Source organism: Neomonachus schauinslandi, chromosome 5 (assembly GCF_002201575.2).
Source record: "Neomonachus schauinslandi chromosome 5, ASM220157v2, whole genome shotgun sequence".
Taxonomy (NCBI): domain Eukaryota; kingdom Metazoa; phylum Chordata; class Mammalia; order Carnivora; family Phocidae; genus Neomonachus; species Neomonachus schauinslandi.
This window is the reverse complement of record NC_058407.1, coordinates 58,367,282-58,380,939: the sequence shown is the minus strand read 5'-3', so window position 1 is coordinate 58,380,939 and position 13,658 is coordinate 58,367,282. Positions and strand designations below refer to the sequence as shown.

General features: G+C 52.7%; 2 protein-coding genes across 2 annotated transcripts; one reads left to right on the top strand and one right to left on the bottom strand.

Annotated features, from left to right (window-relative positions):
* Positions 1–1,846: 1,846 nt before the first annotated feature.
* LOC110577788 (transmembrane protein 198-like) lies at positions 1,847–4,102 on the top strand. The gene is given in 6 exon segments (XM_021687221.1): positions 1,847–2,051; positions 2,640–3,221; positions 3,667–3,785; positions 3,787–3,825; positions 3,948–4,068; positions 4,071–4,102. Coding segments are annotated over 6 exon segments (1,068 nt in total). The 5' UTR covers positions 1,847–1,876.
* Positions 4,103–5,209: 1,107 nt separating this feature from the next.
* On the bottom strand, positions 5,210–11,654 carry MMP19 (matrix metallopeptidase 19). Its single transcript, XM_044914807.1, has 9 exons — positions 11,460–11,654; positions 10,458–10,543; positions 9,212–9,342; positions 8,760–8,975; positions 8,033–8,278; positions 7,440–7,565; positions 6,686–6,850; positions 6,395–6,522; positions 5,210–6,227 (listed from the first exon to the last, which is right to left on the bottom strand). Exons 1-9 carry the CDS (start codon positions 11,544–11,546, stop codon positions 5,772–5,774), a joined length of 1,641 nt encoding a protein of 546 aa, XP_044770742.1. The 5' UTR covers positions 11,547–11,654; the 3' UTR covers positions 5,210–5,771.
* Between the last annotated feature and the right edge of the window lie 2,004 nt (positions 11,655–13,658).

The window sequence follows — 13,658 nt, the reverse complement described above, 5'->3', positions numbered from 1 at the left end:
AGCTCCGCTGGGCTCAGGACCCGAGCGGAGTGCCAAAAACCACTGCACTCATCTACATGCTGTTTTGCGTCTCATTTGCATACCGAGCTGCACTCGGTCGACGTCGACACGCGCTCCCGCCCCCACGCAGACCCGGCTTGGGTCCCCTCCTCGGCACGCGCCTCTGCCGTTAGTCCCCCTTCCAGACCCCGTCTTGCTCCGCAAGTTTTTCCGCCCTTGAGCCCCTCGCCGGCTCCCCCAGTCCTGTAAAAGCCCCTTCCCCGGGTCCCTGATCTCGACCACCGGGTTCTCCAGAAGACAATACTCCAATTATCTGGGAAGTGGAAGAAACCAAGTGGGGCTAGGGGGGCTCTGGGACCCCAGTTGGGGCTTTGAGAGCTTCTAGTTGTCGAGTCTTCGCCTAAGTATTCAGAGACCTTTCCCCAGACTTCTTGCGGTGTCCCCAAAACCGTTCCCTGCTATGGTCGGGGGGCCTCTGGTCCCAGCTTAGAGCAGTGGCCAAACTGGGTCCCCCCCACACACAGGGAAAAGAGTTGGAGGGGCCCGCCCCGTGATGTCACCCTCCACACACCCTGTCCCCTTCCTCCACCCCCCAGGCTGGTTGCATTTAGCTCACGGGGCTTGGGCTTCGACTTGGAAGAGTTTAGGGGGCAACGAACAGAGTGACCCTGGGGGTGCCCACGCCCGACAGCCGCCCCGACGCCTAGGACCTCCGGGCAAGGATGCAGCAGGGGGGTTAGGGAAGCACCCCCGCCTCTCCTGAGCCCTGGCAGGGTGGTGAGTAGTTAACACTTCTTCCCCAATATGTCCTTGTTTAGAGTCCCTAGACTTCCAAGCGGATTGAAGAGAGGAGCCCCAAGGATTCCCCACGCCAACACTCTAGCTTGTTAGGACCCTGATGTCCAAAAGAAGACAGATGAAAGCCCCTGCATCCATCCTACCCCCCTCCCACAGTGCCCCTAATGCCAGCCCCGCCTTGGTGTTTTCCTTTCAGGAGCTGAATTCAAATCCCACTGGCAGCCATGTAACCCTTGGGCAAGGGAGGGGTAGGAAAAGTCCCACCAATGTCCTGAGAGGAGGAGCAAGAGGCTACCAGGATGTGAGATGTCTGTGGGCAAGGTGCCTGCTTAGTCCAAGAGGGACCATGGGAATTGGACTGTGGCCTGATGCACCTTCCCCCAACAACTCCATCTCCACATGAAACTGAGGCTTCAGAACCTTGACAAAGTGTGGGGACTGTCTCTACTTGATTCCTTGTCCCAAACTTTTGGTGTCTGTTTCTTTTCTCCCCTCTTCCTTCCCTGGGGTTGGAGCAGCTGTCCAGAGACCCCACCATGACTCATTCTCTCCTCTTTCTCCTCCTCCCCCCTCAATTAACCCTACCTTTCCCAGTCCAGTGAGGCAGTATTGAGTCCCAACTGCAGATGGGGCAAGATTTCTTTTTAGCTGGAACAAGCTGCTGGGCCTTTAGCGCCCAGTCCCACTAATGTCCCTGGGCCCCTCCTTCCACTGACTTAGGACTTCCTACTCTTCCCAACCACCCTGGAAAGCTAGGGAGCAGATAAAGTGTCATAACTTTATAAGATTTTAGTTTAAGTTTTACTTAATGTCCTTGTTTCAGAGGGTTGTAAAAAGACAGCTGGCTCCCCTTGACCCAATCCTGTAGATTTTTTCAGTTACCCCAGCAAGGCCATGCTCCCTCCTGAAATTGGCCTTTCTTCATAAGAAGTAGAGGTACAGAATCCTCAAGATTCATGGGCACCTGAGTTCCTGCCCCCTACCCCCTTGCAGGTTTCCCAACCCCCTCAAGATATTCATGGATGGATGAGAGGAGCTGACACTGACCTTCCCCTCTGGGATCACCTTTTCTTCGGCCATGGAGGAAGCCTTGTTGCCCCTGGCCATGACCTCTGACCCCAGGCCCTTTAATCAACAACTCCCAGAGCCTCCAGACCCAAGATGTGTCTTGGAACCCCAGGACAATCCTGAACTGGCACCCGCCCTGGTGTGTGCTCTTTGTTGCTGCTTTGGAATCATCTACTGCTGCTTCGGTGAGGGCAGGGCCAGGATTCTGGGGGGCAGCTGCCCAAAACTGTCATCCTCAAGGATGATGCCAACTTTCTCCTTTGCTCCTGGGCCACCTCTACTCCTCTATCAGGGATGCCTACCTTCATGCTGCTCTTGCCAGCTCATCTTGCCCCCGCCCCATATCCATGCCCTCTAGCTCTGACCCCTGGCAACTCTCACTTGCCTCTCCCTTCCCTCCTACCTCAAAACTCCATTCCCACATTATCCTCCATGTTTAAGCCTTCTTCAACCCTTCCCCAATAACCTAAATCAGCCTGTGCTGACTTCTTCCCATCTACCATCCCTGGAAGTACTACACCTTTTTTTCCATATTTACTCCACACAGTGTATCCATCTTATCTCCTGATTTTTCCTCCCACCCCCTCACAGTTTTTGAAAGGTCCCTGCCTTCCCTGAGATGATCCCTTTCTGCCCCTTGCCTTGAGGTCCCTGGGTTGCTGCTCCTGTCTTCTGCTCCTCCGGTTAGCCACTCCTCTCCCTTCTAATTCATCAGAGCCATCCCTGTAGATGTCCCCTTTCTGTCTCTCAGTGCCTCCTGCCTCCTTTCCCAGGCTACCGCTGCTTCAAGGCAGTAATGTTTCTCTCGGGCCTGCTGTCAGGAGCTCTGGTGATCTTCCTGCTGTGCCACAAGGAGCGAGTGCTAGAGACACAGCTGAGCCTGGAGGTGAGCGCGGGCATTGCGCTGGGCATCGGACTCCTCTGTGGCCTGGTCACCATGTTGGTTCGCAGCGTTGGGCTCTTCCTGACTGGTCTCCTGCTAGGCCTAACCCTGGGTTCCGGGGCCCTGCTGGGCACAGAGCCCATCTACCAACCACCTTCAGCCTGGGTGCCGGCTGGGGGGCTGGTGGGGCTGGCACTGCTGGGAGCCCTGCTCACGCTTCGGTGGCCACGTCCGTTCACAGTTCTAGGCACAGCCCTGCTGGGTGCTGCGGTGCTGGTGGCCTGTGCTGACTACTTCCTAGAGGGGCTGGCACTGGGCAGTCGGCTGGGCCAACGCTTGCAGGCACTTCCAGCCTTGCCTCCTCTCTGCTGGTATAGCTGGGTCTTGCTGGGCACCTGGCCAGCCCTGGGGGCCCTTGGGGCCCTAGCCCAGTGGAAGCTCATGGATGAGGAACATGGAGGCCACGCCAATGGTGAGTTAGTGCCATGGTACAGAAGCAGCCAACGTGTGCCTTCTCGTGTCCCCAGTTCCCAAACTTGACGGGGTGCGGCGGGGGAGAATTATACTTAGGGGTGGCGGTGTCTAAGGTGAATAAGGCAGGGCACTGAAAGGAAGTTAGAGCTGGAGGAGCCAACGGTCTGGGTAAGAATGAGGAAAAATTGTCAGAGGAGCAGAAGCAGGGAGGAGTTAGTTACTGGGGACTGTTATGGAAGGAAAGGAAGGTCTCGGGGAAGTCCAGGAGGAAAGTGTAGGAGGATTCCAAAGAGTTTCTATTAGAATAATCAGGGGGGAAATGAGGTTTGAGAGAGACAGAACAGGGAGATCAAATGGGTTTCTCTAGAGGGTGAGGGTGTTTGGGGGTGGGATTCAAGGTCTAAAGAGGCCTCCCTGAGTCCGTACGGCCCCCTCCCAAGCAGTGGTCTTGAGCCACCAGCGAAGGCATCTTCAGCTCCTTCGGATCCGTCAGCAAGAGGCCAAGTGGCATCGGACATCCCCTGGGGTGGGGCTCTGTGAAGGCAGCTACCGGCGCCAGCTTCCCCCCCAACGCCCGGAGCCCTGCTGATAGTCTGGCTCCCGTGAGTGAGGGGAGGGGCACACTTGGGGATGGGGCAGAGGGCATATGGGGATGGTCACGGTAGGAGGTGGGGGCTCTGACCCAGGCCCTTCCTTCAGCCCTCTCTGCCCTGTGCCTCTCCAGAGTTATCTCCAGAGCCTTCGAGAGCGCCAGCTGGGACCAGGCACCCAGGCCACAGCCCCCCACACCGTCCTGGATCTGGATTCTGACTGTGGTTCCACTGTACCCCTCACCACACCTTCTGGTTCCACCCAGACCTGAGCCTAAACCTCCACTGATGCTTCCACCCCTAGCAAGGGCCTTGGAACACCAAGTGTGCAGGACCTGAGCCCACAGGACCCTCACACAAACTTCCCCACCTCTCTCATTGGGGATAGAATCTGTATTCCAACCCAGACCAGCCCTGTAGGGATATGTTTCAGGGACAGATAAAGGGGAATCTTGTGGGGAGGGGAGAATGGAAGTATGAGTACCTACCTCTGTCCAATAACAGAGGTGCCCTGGCCCCTAAAGTAACTGACTTCCGAATTCCCTCCCAACCAAGGAGGGCCCTTACCCAAAAAGCCTTTTATATACTTGCCTCAGTGTGCCTCACAATGGTAAAATAAGGGTTTTTGTTGTAGGACCTACAGAAAACCAGGAAGCTCCCTAAAGCACTCAATAGCTATTTGATGGGGAGAAGGGCACAGAGGAGCTCTAAGATCACCTAATCCCTACACCTCTCATTAGCAGGTGGTTGGCTCCTGGTTAGCCTTTCCTCCTGGGTCCCATAGGCTCAAGTCCCCTTCTCCTACCTCAGTTGAGAGTACTGTCCTCCATGGTGCTTCCCTTTCTCTCCTTAATGTGGGGAAGACCACAGGGCAATGCGTGGTGCAGAACCTGCCTCCCCCCAAAGCTGTCTACTTGCTCCAAGGAGAGACCATTTGCCCACATGCCAGAGTCTTGCCCTTTTGCCCAGAGTAGCCTGGTCTTCACGGCTGCATCGGAGACAAGTGCCTTCTCTGCTTCTCACTGTAGGTGATGCTAATCTCCTTAACTAGAACTTTGTCCCAGCCACCAACCCATTCTAACTCCCTCCTCTGATTCTCCTGCTCAGAGTCTGTTCCCTGGTTCCCCAGACAGCATGAAGGAAGATATCTTCCTCTCCTGGTCAACAAAGCTATGATGGGAGGGAGGAAGAACACGGAGCATGTGAATAAAATGGCATTGAACACTGAACCGGGGAGTCCAGCCCCTGCTGTTGCTGCTCTTTTCTTTCTCTGCACCCCCAAACAGCGAGACTGACAAGTCCTCTGGTCCCCTAAAGATCTGATACGGCTATCCTTATCAGACTGGACGACCGGACTCACAGCTACACACACACACAGCCAGAGGAAGAGCTGTTCAGTCCTCTCTAATGAGCATGGAGTTAGCCTTTATTAAGCACAAATGTGCCAGACATTGTGCCCTGCACTTCACAAACAGTATTTCATTTAATGCAGAAACCCTGCAGGATTGGTATTGACCTTATTTTGCAGATGGGGAATCTGAGGCTCATGAGGTTAATTAACTTGCCCAAAGTCATAAGCAAGTAAGTGTGATTCTTAAAGGGTTCCAAAGCACTTGCTCATTTTACTGGCCATGCCATTTTCTTGCACTTTATCTAGGAAGAACAGGACCCAGGCATTTAGCTTCCCAGCTGCTGCCACCCGTCAGCCAAGGGCCTGAGTGATGCCTTCCTTCTACCACTGTCTTCCAGAGAGTAGATAACACAGTTCGAAGTGTTATCTAGGGTGGAGAAGAAATGTATAGAGTTGGGAGCTGACTCAGAGTTAGGGAGTCAATGCCCAGGAGGGCAAGAGCACAGAGGCGTGGTGGCTAGAGCTGGGACATTTAGAGACCTGAGGTCTATGGTTCATGCCCCTGCTGCAGCCTGGCAGCCTAGTGAGGCAACATTTGATTCACGCCTTAGGCCTCTGGGAGGGTGACATTACCAGGGAATGAAAGGATGGGGGAACCTGTGGCTGAGGGGGTAATGTCCACAATGGGGTCTCCGGGTGGGTGGTCAGTGTTCAAGGTGGTATCTATGGCTGAGTAAGTGGTGTCCACAGTTGTTCCTGTGGCAGAGTGGTCAGTGCCTGTGGCTGAAGGAGTGGCAACTCCACCTGACAGAGTAGGGTCTGAGGTCTGGGGATGACAGTGCATCCAATTGCGGGCGGTATCTCTGGGATAGCCTTTCTCTACCCGAAGCTGCCTGTTGAGGCGCCAGTATTGTTTACCCTTGAAGAAGTAGACATGGCCATCCCGCCAACTCATAGCAGCGGAGGGCTGGTTTGGCACCCCCGTAAACAACCCTTTGATTGGTTTAGGGTAGTGGCTGAAGTCAGTTCGGGCCAGCTCATCCCACTGCCAGTACCCGGAGCCCTAGGAGTAGGGTGGGTAGGGAGAAGAAGAGGATAAGGAGAGAGCTCAAGGATCCCCCGATCTACCCCCAGCTGCAAATGATCTATCTTCGAGAGCAAGTCTGCTTCTCAGTGTGAGGTAGCCCACCCCTCCTAAGAAGGGATTTGCCCTTGCTTTGAACTTTATACCTTAAAGAGGAACACCTTTTGGTTGAAAGGCCAATAGAGAGCTGCATCCAGGTTGGGTTCTACCCTATTCAGCTTCTTGGGGAAGCCAGGAGACATCTTGAAATTAATATAGCGCCACACCTTGTTTCCTGAGAGCAGATAAGGAAAGAACAAGTTACGTCTGTCTTGAGGTGATAGCTTTTGGTTCTCCCATTCCACCCTTCCAGAAACTTCTCATCTCTCCCTCCCTTTTATGGCTTCTTTAATGGTAGGCCCTCCTCAGGTAACACACTGTAAACCAGTCCCTTTTACCCTTAAAGAAGTGAATCCGTTGTGTTCGAGGAGAGTAGACAGCAGCGTCTAGGTTTCCTGGGAGCCCCTCCCAAAGGGCAGACACTTGGAACAAGGGACCCAGCCCTGAATCGGTCACGGTCCACACGTAGTTTCCCTTAAAGGCATAAGTCTTCCCTCGGGGCCCTGAGGGCAAAAGTGTGAACAAGTCAAAAAGACATGGGTCAAATAAAGACTGATGGGCACCTCAGACAGGCTGATAATCTGCTCTCCTCCCACAGGCTGGGTCCTCAAAACTTCATTCAACTTTAATTTAAAAAGAGAATTAAGGTGGAGAAGGAAGACTCCATGTTCAGCATCTTCGTTATTCAGATTCACTCAATGAAACAAAAGCCCTGCAGATAGCTGCTCCCCTTTGGGGATCTCACCTCCCATTCCAAGTAGCTTCCAAGTTGTCCTTTCATGCAGGTATAATACCGTCTCTAATGGACATTCCAGCAAATAGAATTTTCTTCATCTTGCTATATTACCAGATACGTTTTGGTGGCCCTTATAGGGAGGCAACTGAGGTAAATGCCCACCTAACCCATCTTTAATTTGGCTCTGAAGCCTCCCTCCCCATGCCACATGGCTTCTCCCATGGCCACTAACCCCTGCCTGGTATCTAACCTCTGTTGCTCATGCTGAGGTCCCACGTCATTCCCATTTGTCCAAGTCTCAAAGTCAGCGGGCTGCGGCCACCTACTGCCTATAGCCTGGAGGGGAAGGGCCTCACCCAGCATCACGGCATCCAGTTCACCACTGCAGGGGTCTGGCATGGGACTGGGCTCTGTGGGCACATGTGGTAGAGTGGGGAGCTCCATCTCTTCTTCCTCATCCTCTATCTCTGGGGTCTTCTTACCTGCAAGGTCACAAAATGCTGCTCAAGGAGAGAACTCATAGCACCTGGCCTCCCCACTCTTCTATAAGTTTGGCTCAGAGGCCCCATAGAAAGGGGAAAAAAGAATCTTAGAGAATTTCGCTTGGTGGGAGGCAAGATCATATCGATATTGACAGGAGACACATTTCAGTTTTGAGAGGCACCAGAAAGGGGGAAGGAAGTTTGTGAAATATTCATTCTTCTTCAACCCCAAGAACGGGTGAGAGGGGAGAGAAGCCTGGAAGGAAGAGCAGACATGGAATGTCAGAAAAACAGCTCCTGAAAATGAAGAAGCCTGGATAACTGGGTAGGAGGAAGAGAAAGAAGCCAAGTCATTTCCTGCCATGGAGGTTAGACCTGTCTCTTCAAGCCTGAAGAGATGCTGGTCACACTGACACTCATGATCACTAGGGGTCATGACTAGCCATAACCTGAGGGAAAAGACTAACCGTAGAGAGCCTGAATCCCTGCCACATCATCTGGGTGCAGCTTGAAGTGGGGCCGGTAGCCAGCATAGACAGGGGCCATGAGGGCCTGGGTATATCGAGAGTGCCCAAGCCCCAGGGCATGGCCCAGTTCGTGGGCTGCAATGATGCGCAGGTTCACCCCCCGGTAGGTCCTCTCACTCCAGAGCTCATCTTCATCAAAGTGCACACTGCCCAGCTCTGGGATGTCGGCATGGGCCAGGACCTTCCCTGGACAAAGACAAAGGTAGACAGGAAGGAGGTCAGAGTCTCCTAGGCTAAAGCATCCCCTGCCCGTTATAAACCCCAATTTCTCCATTCCCTTAAGTTTCCATCTATATTCAGTCTCTCAGATGCCTCTCTCTCAATTTTCACCTCCCCTTTTCACCACCCAGTTCTCTCTGCTTTGCCCATCCCTCTGTCTCTGTAGTTCCCAACCACTCTCTTCTCTCTGGCCCAGTCCTCTGAGGGGTGTCTTGAGCAGGGGAACTTAAACCAAGGACTAAGGCATAAGCTTCAAAGAGGAGGCTTGATAAGACCCCAGGGAGGTGACCAGCAGCTCCCCAAGAGAAGGTTAGAAGGTGATTAGAGAGTGTAGGGTGCAATTGGGCACAGGGGGCTGCTTGAACATTAAGGTTCCAAAGCCACTGGCTCAAGGGGACAGAGATAATCTCAAACATTTGTGAGGTGGGAGCCAAGAGCTGGTGCCTACCAGGCCCATCAAAGGAATTGGAGCAGTATGGGCTCTGGCGGCCATGGAAAGAGAGGCGGATGTCAGCCCAGCCAGCCTGCACCTCCTGGAAGGTCAGGGGGGCCACATTGCTCCAGTACTGGAAGGCTTGAAGCAGGGCAGCCCGGGCTGTGTGGGGAGGGAGGGTGGAAGGCAGGTTCAAGATGCGGAAGGTCAGGTGCTTCTTTCTCCAGCGGCCTGGTTATTGGATCAGAAAATAGATTAGAAACAGAGATCTTCTGCCAAACCCAGAGAGCTCCCCTGAGTCTAGGCATTCACTCAACATAGCTATGTGTCCAGGCAGGTGATGATCAGCTAATCACCAGGTGATCATCCATTCAACTCTGAGCTGGATCAGGCTATCCCAATGTCACCTGTAATCCAGACCCATGCCACAGCCTCCTTTCCCTCCCTTTCCCAGTCTCAGGCCTCACCCAACAGGAGGTATTTAAGGGTCTTCTGGTTGAAGGGGTCCTCCAGGCCACAACGGGGCTGCCTCATGCGGGCCCTTGTGGCATCATCCAGCTGACCTGAGACTGGCAGCTCAGATGCTTCCTGAAAAGTTCTGAAAAGAGGGAGAAGGATGGGCCCAACAGGGCAGGGGAATCTGGAATGACTGGAAACTGGGGATAGCTCTTTGGCCCCCTTCTGCCCACGGTGGTAGCTGAGAATGGCACAGAATCTCTGAAGCTGATGGGATCACTCTAGTATCCAGTCTTCATAATTAGGACTTTCTCTTCTGTTCTGCAGAAATAGCAATACTCCAGCTTCACCTGCCCATCTTCAGTCTCTTACTTGTGTACGGTTTCCCTCAGGTGTAGCCTTCTTCCCCTGCTGCAATCTCTAACCTTCTCCTGCTCTGGGAAAGTGTCCTGCCCCCTGCTCTGGAGACTCTCCCATCACTGGTCCCACCTGAGGGCCTGTCTTCCCTCGGCCTTCTCCTGGCTAGACCCCCCTCCCAGCCCAGCCTGCTCTGGGGCAATTTCATCGCTCAGGTACTGCAGGCACGGTGGCTTTTCAAGGGACTGTGAACATATCTGAGAGCAGAAAGAAAAACTATCCATTAGATCCAAAATAGGAAAAGAAAACTTCAAAATAGAAATAAATGCTGAATTAGGGGCGCCTGGGTGGCTCAGTCGGTTAAGCATCTGCCTTCAGCTCAGGTCATGATCCCAGGGTCCTGGGATCGAGCCCCGCGTTGGGCTCCCTGCTCCGCCGGAAGCCTGCTTCTCCCTCTCCCACTCCCCCTGCTTGTGTTCCCCCTCTCTCTGTGTCTCTCTCTGTCAAATAAATAAATCTTAAAAAAAAAAAAAGAAAGGAATGCTGAATTAGATGTCTACAAAAAGCAACATCATGCCAACAACTCAACTCCATATGAACTCAACTCATAGTTTTACATGTAAATTATACTTCGTGTGGGATGTCGCTAATAGTATATTGGATACAATGTGGAATGGAGCCTCCAAAGGGATGCTCAGGGCCTAGGAAGATCCAATGACTGCTCCTCAGCTTTGAATCCCCATCTCACTCCATGCCCCACCCCCCTAAGAGTGATAGCAACCCATTCCCTAGATCCCTGACATGGATTGGTGTCAGGCAGAAGTGGGCCTGGGGAGAGGAAGAAATGAGAAGGGAAAAGATGACCTTGCAAACTTGACCCTTAAGGCTCTGACCTCTCACCTCAGAGCCTCCATGATATCTTCTGGCCTGAAGTCATCAGGTCCTTCTAGAGGCTTCTGTAGGTACCCATATTGCAACAGGTAATCCTATGATGGGGATCACGGTACAGAATAAGAAAGGGAGTGAATCTCAGGGTAAAGCTTCTCAGTGACCTAACAGACCCATGAGGATAGGATGGGGACAGACATGGAAGGACTAAAGGAGAGGCATCTTAGGGAAGGGGCTCAGCTGGAACAAAGGCAAGGAGGGCACTCACTCTGGCATGGAACCACATTCCAGATACTAAGGAGCCAGGAGAGAATAGAGTAAAATAGTAAAAGCTGCCGAGTAGTTTACCTCATCCACCTCTCAACAAAGGAGCTGGTATTACCACCTTATTACCGAAAAGGAAACTGAATCTCTAATAGGTTGCTTCAGGTCACACAGCTGGGAAGCAGTTGAGCCTCAGGCTCAAGCTGTGATGATCTTTGCAGCCTCCCGAGAGTTTCCGCAGGCACCCAGACCAAAGCCCCTAGAGCCAGGAGCTGCAGGCGGGCACGTGTGTAAGGACCTATGACTAACCGGTCCCCTAGTGACATCGTGGCCACCCCTTCCACCAGCCCCCACCCCCTGAGCCAGGCTGACCCAGCTCTTTTTCCCTCTTAATTTGTTATCTCTCACTGGGGGAGGTATGGGGATGTGTGCAAAGGGTTAGGACATGTGCTCTGCCTGCCCCAAAAAGAGAACTTGATTCGGAGGGAAAGAGCTGCCTTCTTCGGCTTGCTTGCTCCCTTCCTGCAAACTAGTTTCCCTCCCTGTCCACAGAATGTGGCAGAAGAAATGTGTACGGAAATATTTTTAATTAAAATATTTTAAACTGTAACAGGCAGGAGTAGATCATGGAGCAGAGGAAGGATGGGAAAGGTAGGTTGAAGGTCAGGAGGGAGGCTTGGACGGGTCTGTAGCGCAGTGCCCCAATCCATTCCTGGGCCTGGGTCCCTCCTTCCTCGGGACACTCACCACTGCTGTCTCTTTCCCTGCAGGCCCCAGAGCCCGGCCTGAGACTGTCATAGGGAATAGGAAGCCCAGCCACAGCCACTGCCAGTTCATGGTCCCACCAGGCAGGAACTCCAGAAGCTGTCTGTGCCCTCTGCCCTGAGACTTCTGGGAGCCTGGGGGAGCAGGGCTAGGGGGGCGGGGGCCGCTCCTGCCTCCAGTTCTTCCCACTTTCCAATCTCTGGCCCTCTTTATAAAACTTCAGAGGAGGGGAATTGGGAGGAGTGGCAGTGGGAGGCGACTCAGCCCAGAGATATGTTGCAATTCACCATTAACCCCTGCCTTGCCACAGAGCTTCTGGCAAGAAGAGCCCCAACTCATTCCCACAGAGTCCTCTCCTGGAGATGGGAAGACTTTTCATGTTGTCCTGGGGGTGGCATCCTGACAGGAGGAGATGCAGAATCTCTGCAGACTGGGATAGGGACCATGGCTATCCCCTAGAGTTGGACATTCCTGTGCCCCAGGAATCCTGGGGCAGCAAACCCCTCATCTTCAAACTTCATGGGTCCCTGTCTGCTCTAGGATAGGAAAAAAAAATAAAAGTGAAGTGGTAAGAAGCAGCTTAGGTGCTCAGGTTTCAGGTGAAGAAATCAGAGATGAGGTCTCAGTTTCTTTGTACTGAAGACCAATTTGGGGATTTCTTGAAGCCTACTTGTGTGTGCTTTAACAAAAAGTCATTATTTCAAGCATTTAATGAGCCCGTAATGTTGGGTTGGGGATGGGGGTTAACAAGGGCACAAAGAAGCTAAGGGTCAAAGCTTGCCCACAGGGAGATGGCAGATAGGGCGAGGCTGATCCAAGTATCCGGAATGAGGGGAACCAGGATGCCAGGCCAGAGGTGCCCCATCCTAAGGATCATGGGGCCGTGGGGAGGTTCTCCACGAAGGCAGGTTTTGAGCCGGACTGTGAAGGCTGGCTGAGAAGTGGCTGGAGTAAAAGAGCACTGAGGGACAGGGACCGTGCAGGCCTTGAGTAAAAGTGCAGAGCTGGGCCAAACTGCTGCGCTCAGTGAGTAGTTTCCAGGGTCTGGACTACTTCATTCCCTGCTGAGTCCCTAGTACCTAGCTCTGGCCAGCTCAGTGCTTCAGGAGGTGCTTCATGAATCTTTGTCACACAAATAACTGGGGTGGGAGAGTGGTTAGGAGCCAGAGCTGAGAGAGGGTCTTGAGTGCTCTTTAAAGAAGAAATGACAAACTTCCATTTTAAAACATCTACTTTGTGTTGGGTGATTTATCAATGATCTCATTTAATTCTCACAACCCTCCTAGGACAGAGGAATTATTCTGGTCTTTCTCTTTGTTTTTTGTTTTTGCCCTTTTTTTGGCCATTTTTTTTTTTTATAAGAGGAAATGGAGACCCAGAGAGGGAACTTGACTAAGGACATAAAGCTCCCAATTGATCTGGCTATATTCAAATCCCTCTGCTGACTCCATAACCCAACATAACCCATACTCTTTCCATGCACCACCCTGATGACTCAAAGAATTTTGTTCTTCAAGTGTTTAGGAGCCACTAAAGGTTCCACTCTCATTTATGCATCACACATTTGCATATCCTTCAAATGCACAGGGAAGTAGGGATAGGACTGGGAGAAGGGGTTACTGAACTCATGTTCTCAATAGGACCCCAATGCTGAGCACTTCCCCACATGCTAGGCTGTAAGGCTGACAGGCTTTACAGGGGAACCCTTCATGCTCCAGGGTCGAGGTGGGGGATACTCCTGACTCATACTGTTGCCCTTGATGATGCTGAGCCCTTGACCCACCCAGCCCTGAAGTGGGTAACAATCAGGTGACTAAGTCCTAAATGGCCAGTGACAGGCAAGGAAGGACAGAGAGCTTCTGATCGAGAAGTGACAAAGGCCATGAATGAGGCCATCACCAAGGCTGATGTCCCCAGGAAATGACGGAGTTTAGGAACTAGCTCTCACTCAGCCCCTGCAGGGTTCTTTCGCAACCTTGCCCTTCTCCCCCTCTTTCCACCCTCCACCCCTCACTCCCTCTTTTTCTGAGAACAGGACATGGTCCAATTGAAAATTATAATTTTTTTCTGATTAAAGTTTTCTCTTGGCCACCTTGGCTGGCTCCATCGGTTAAGCGTCTGCCTTCGGCTCAGGTCATGCTCCCAGGGTCCTGGGATCGAGTCCCACGTCGTCCGGCTCCCCTA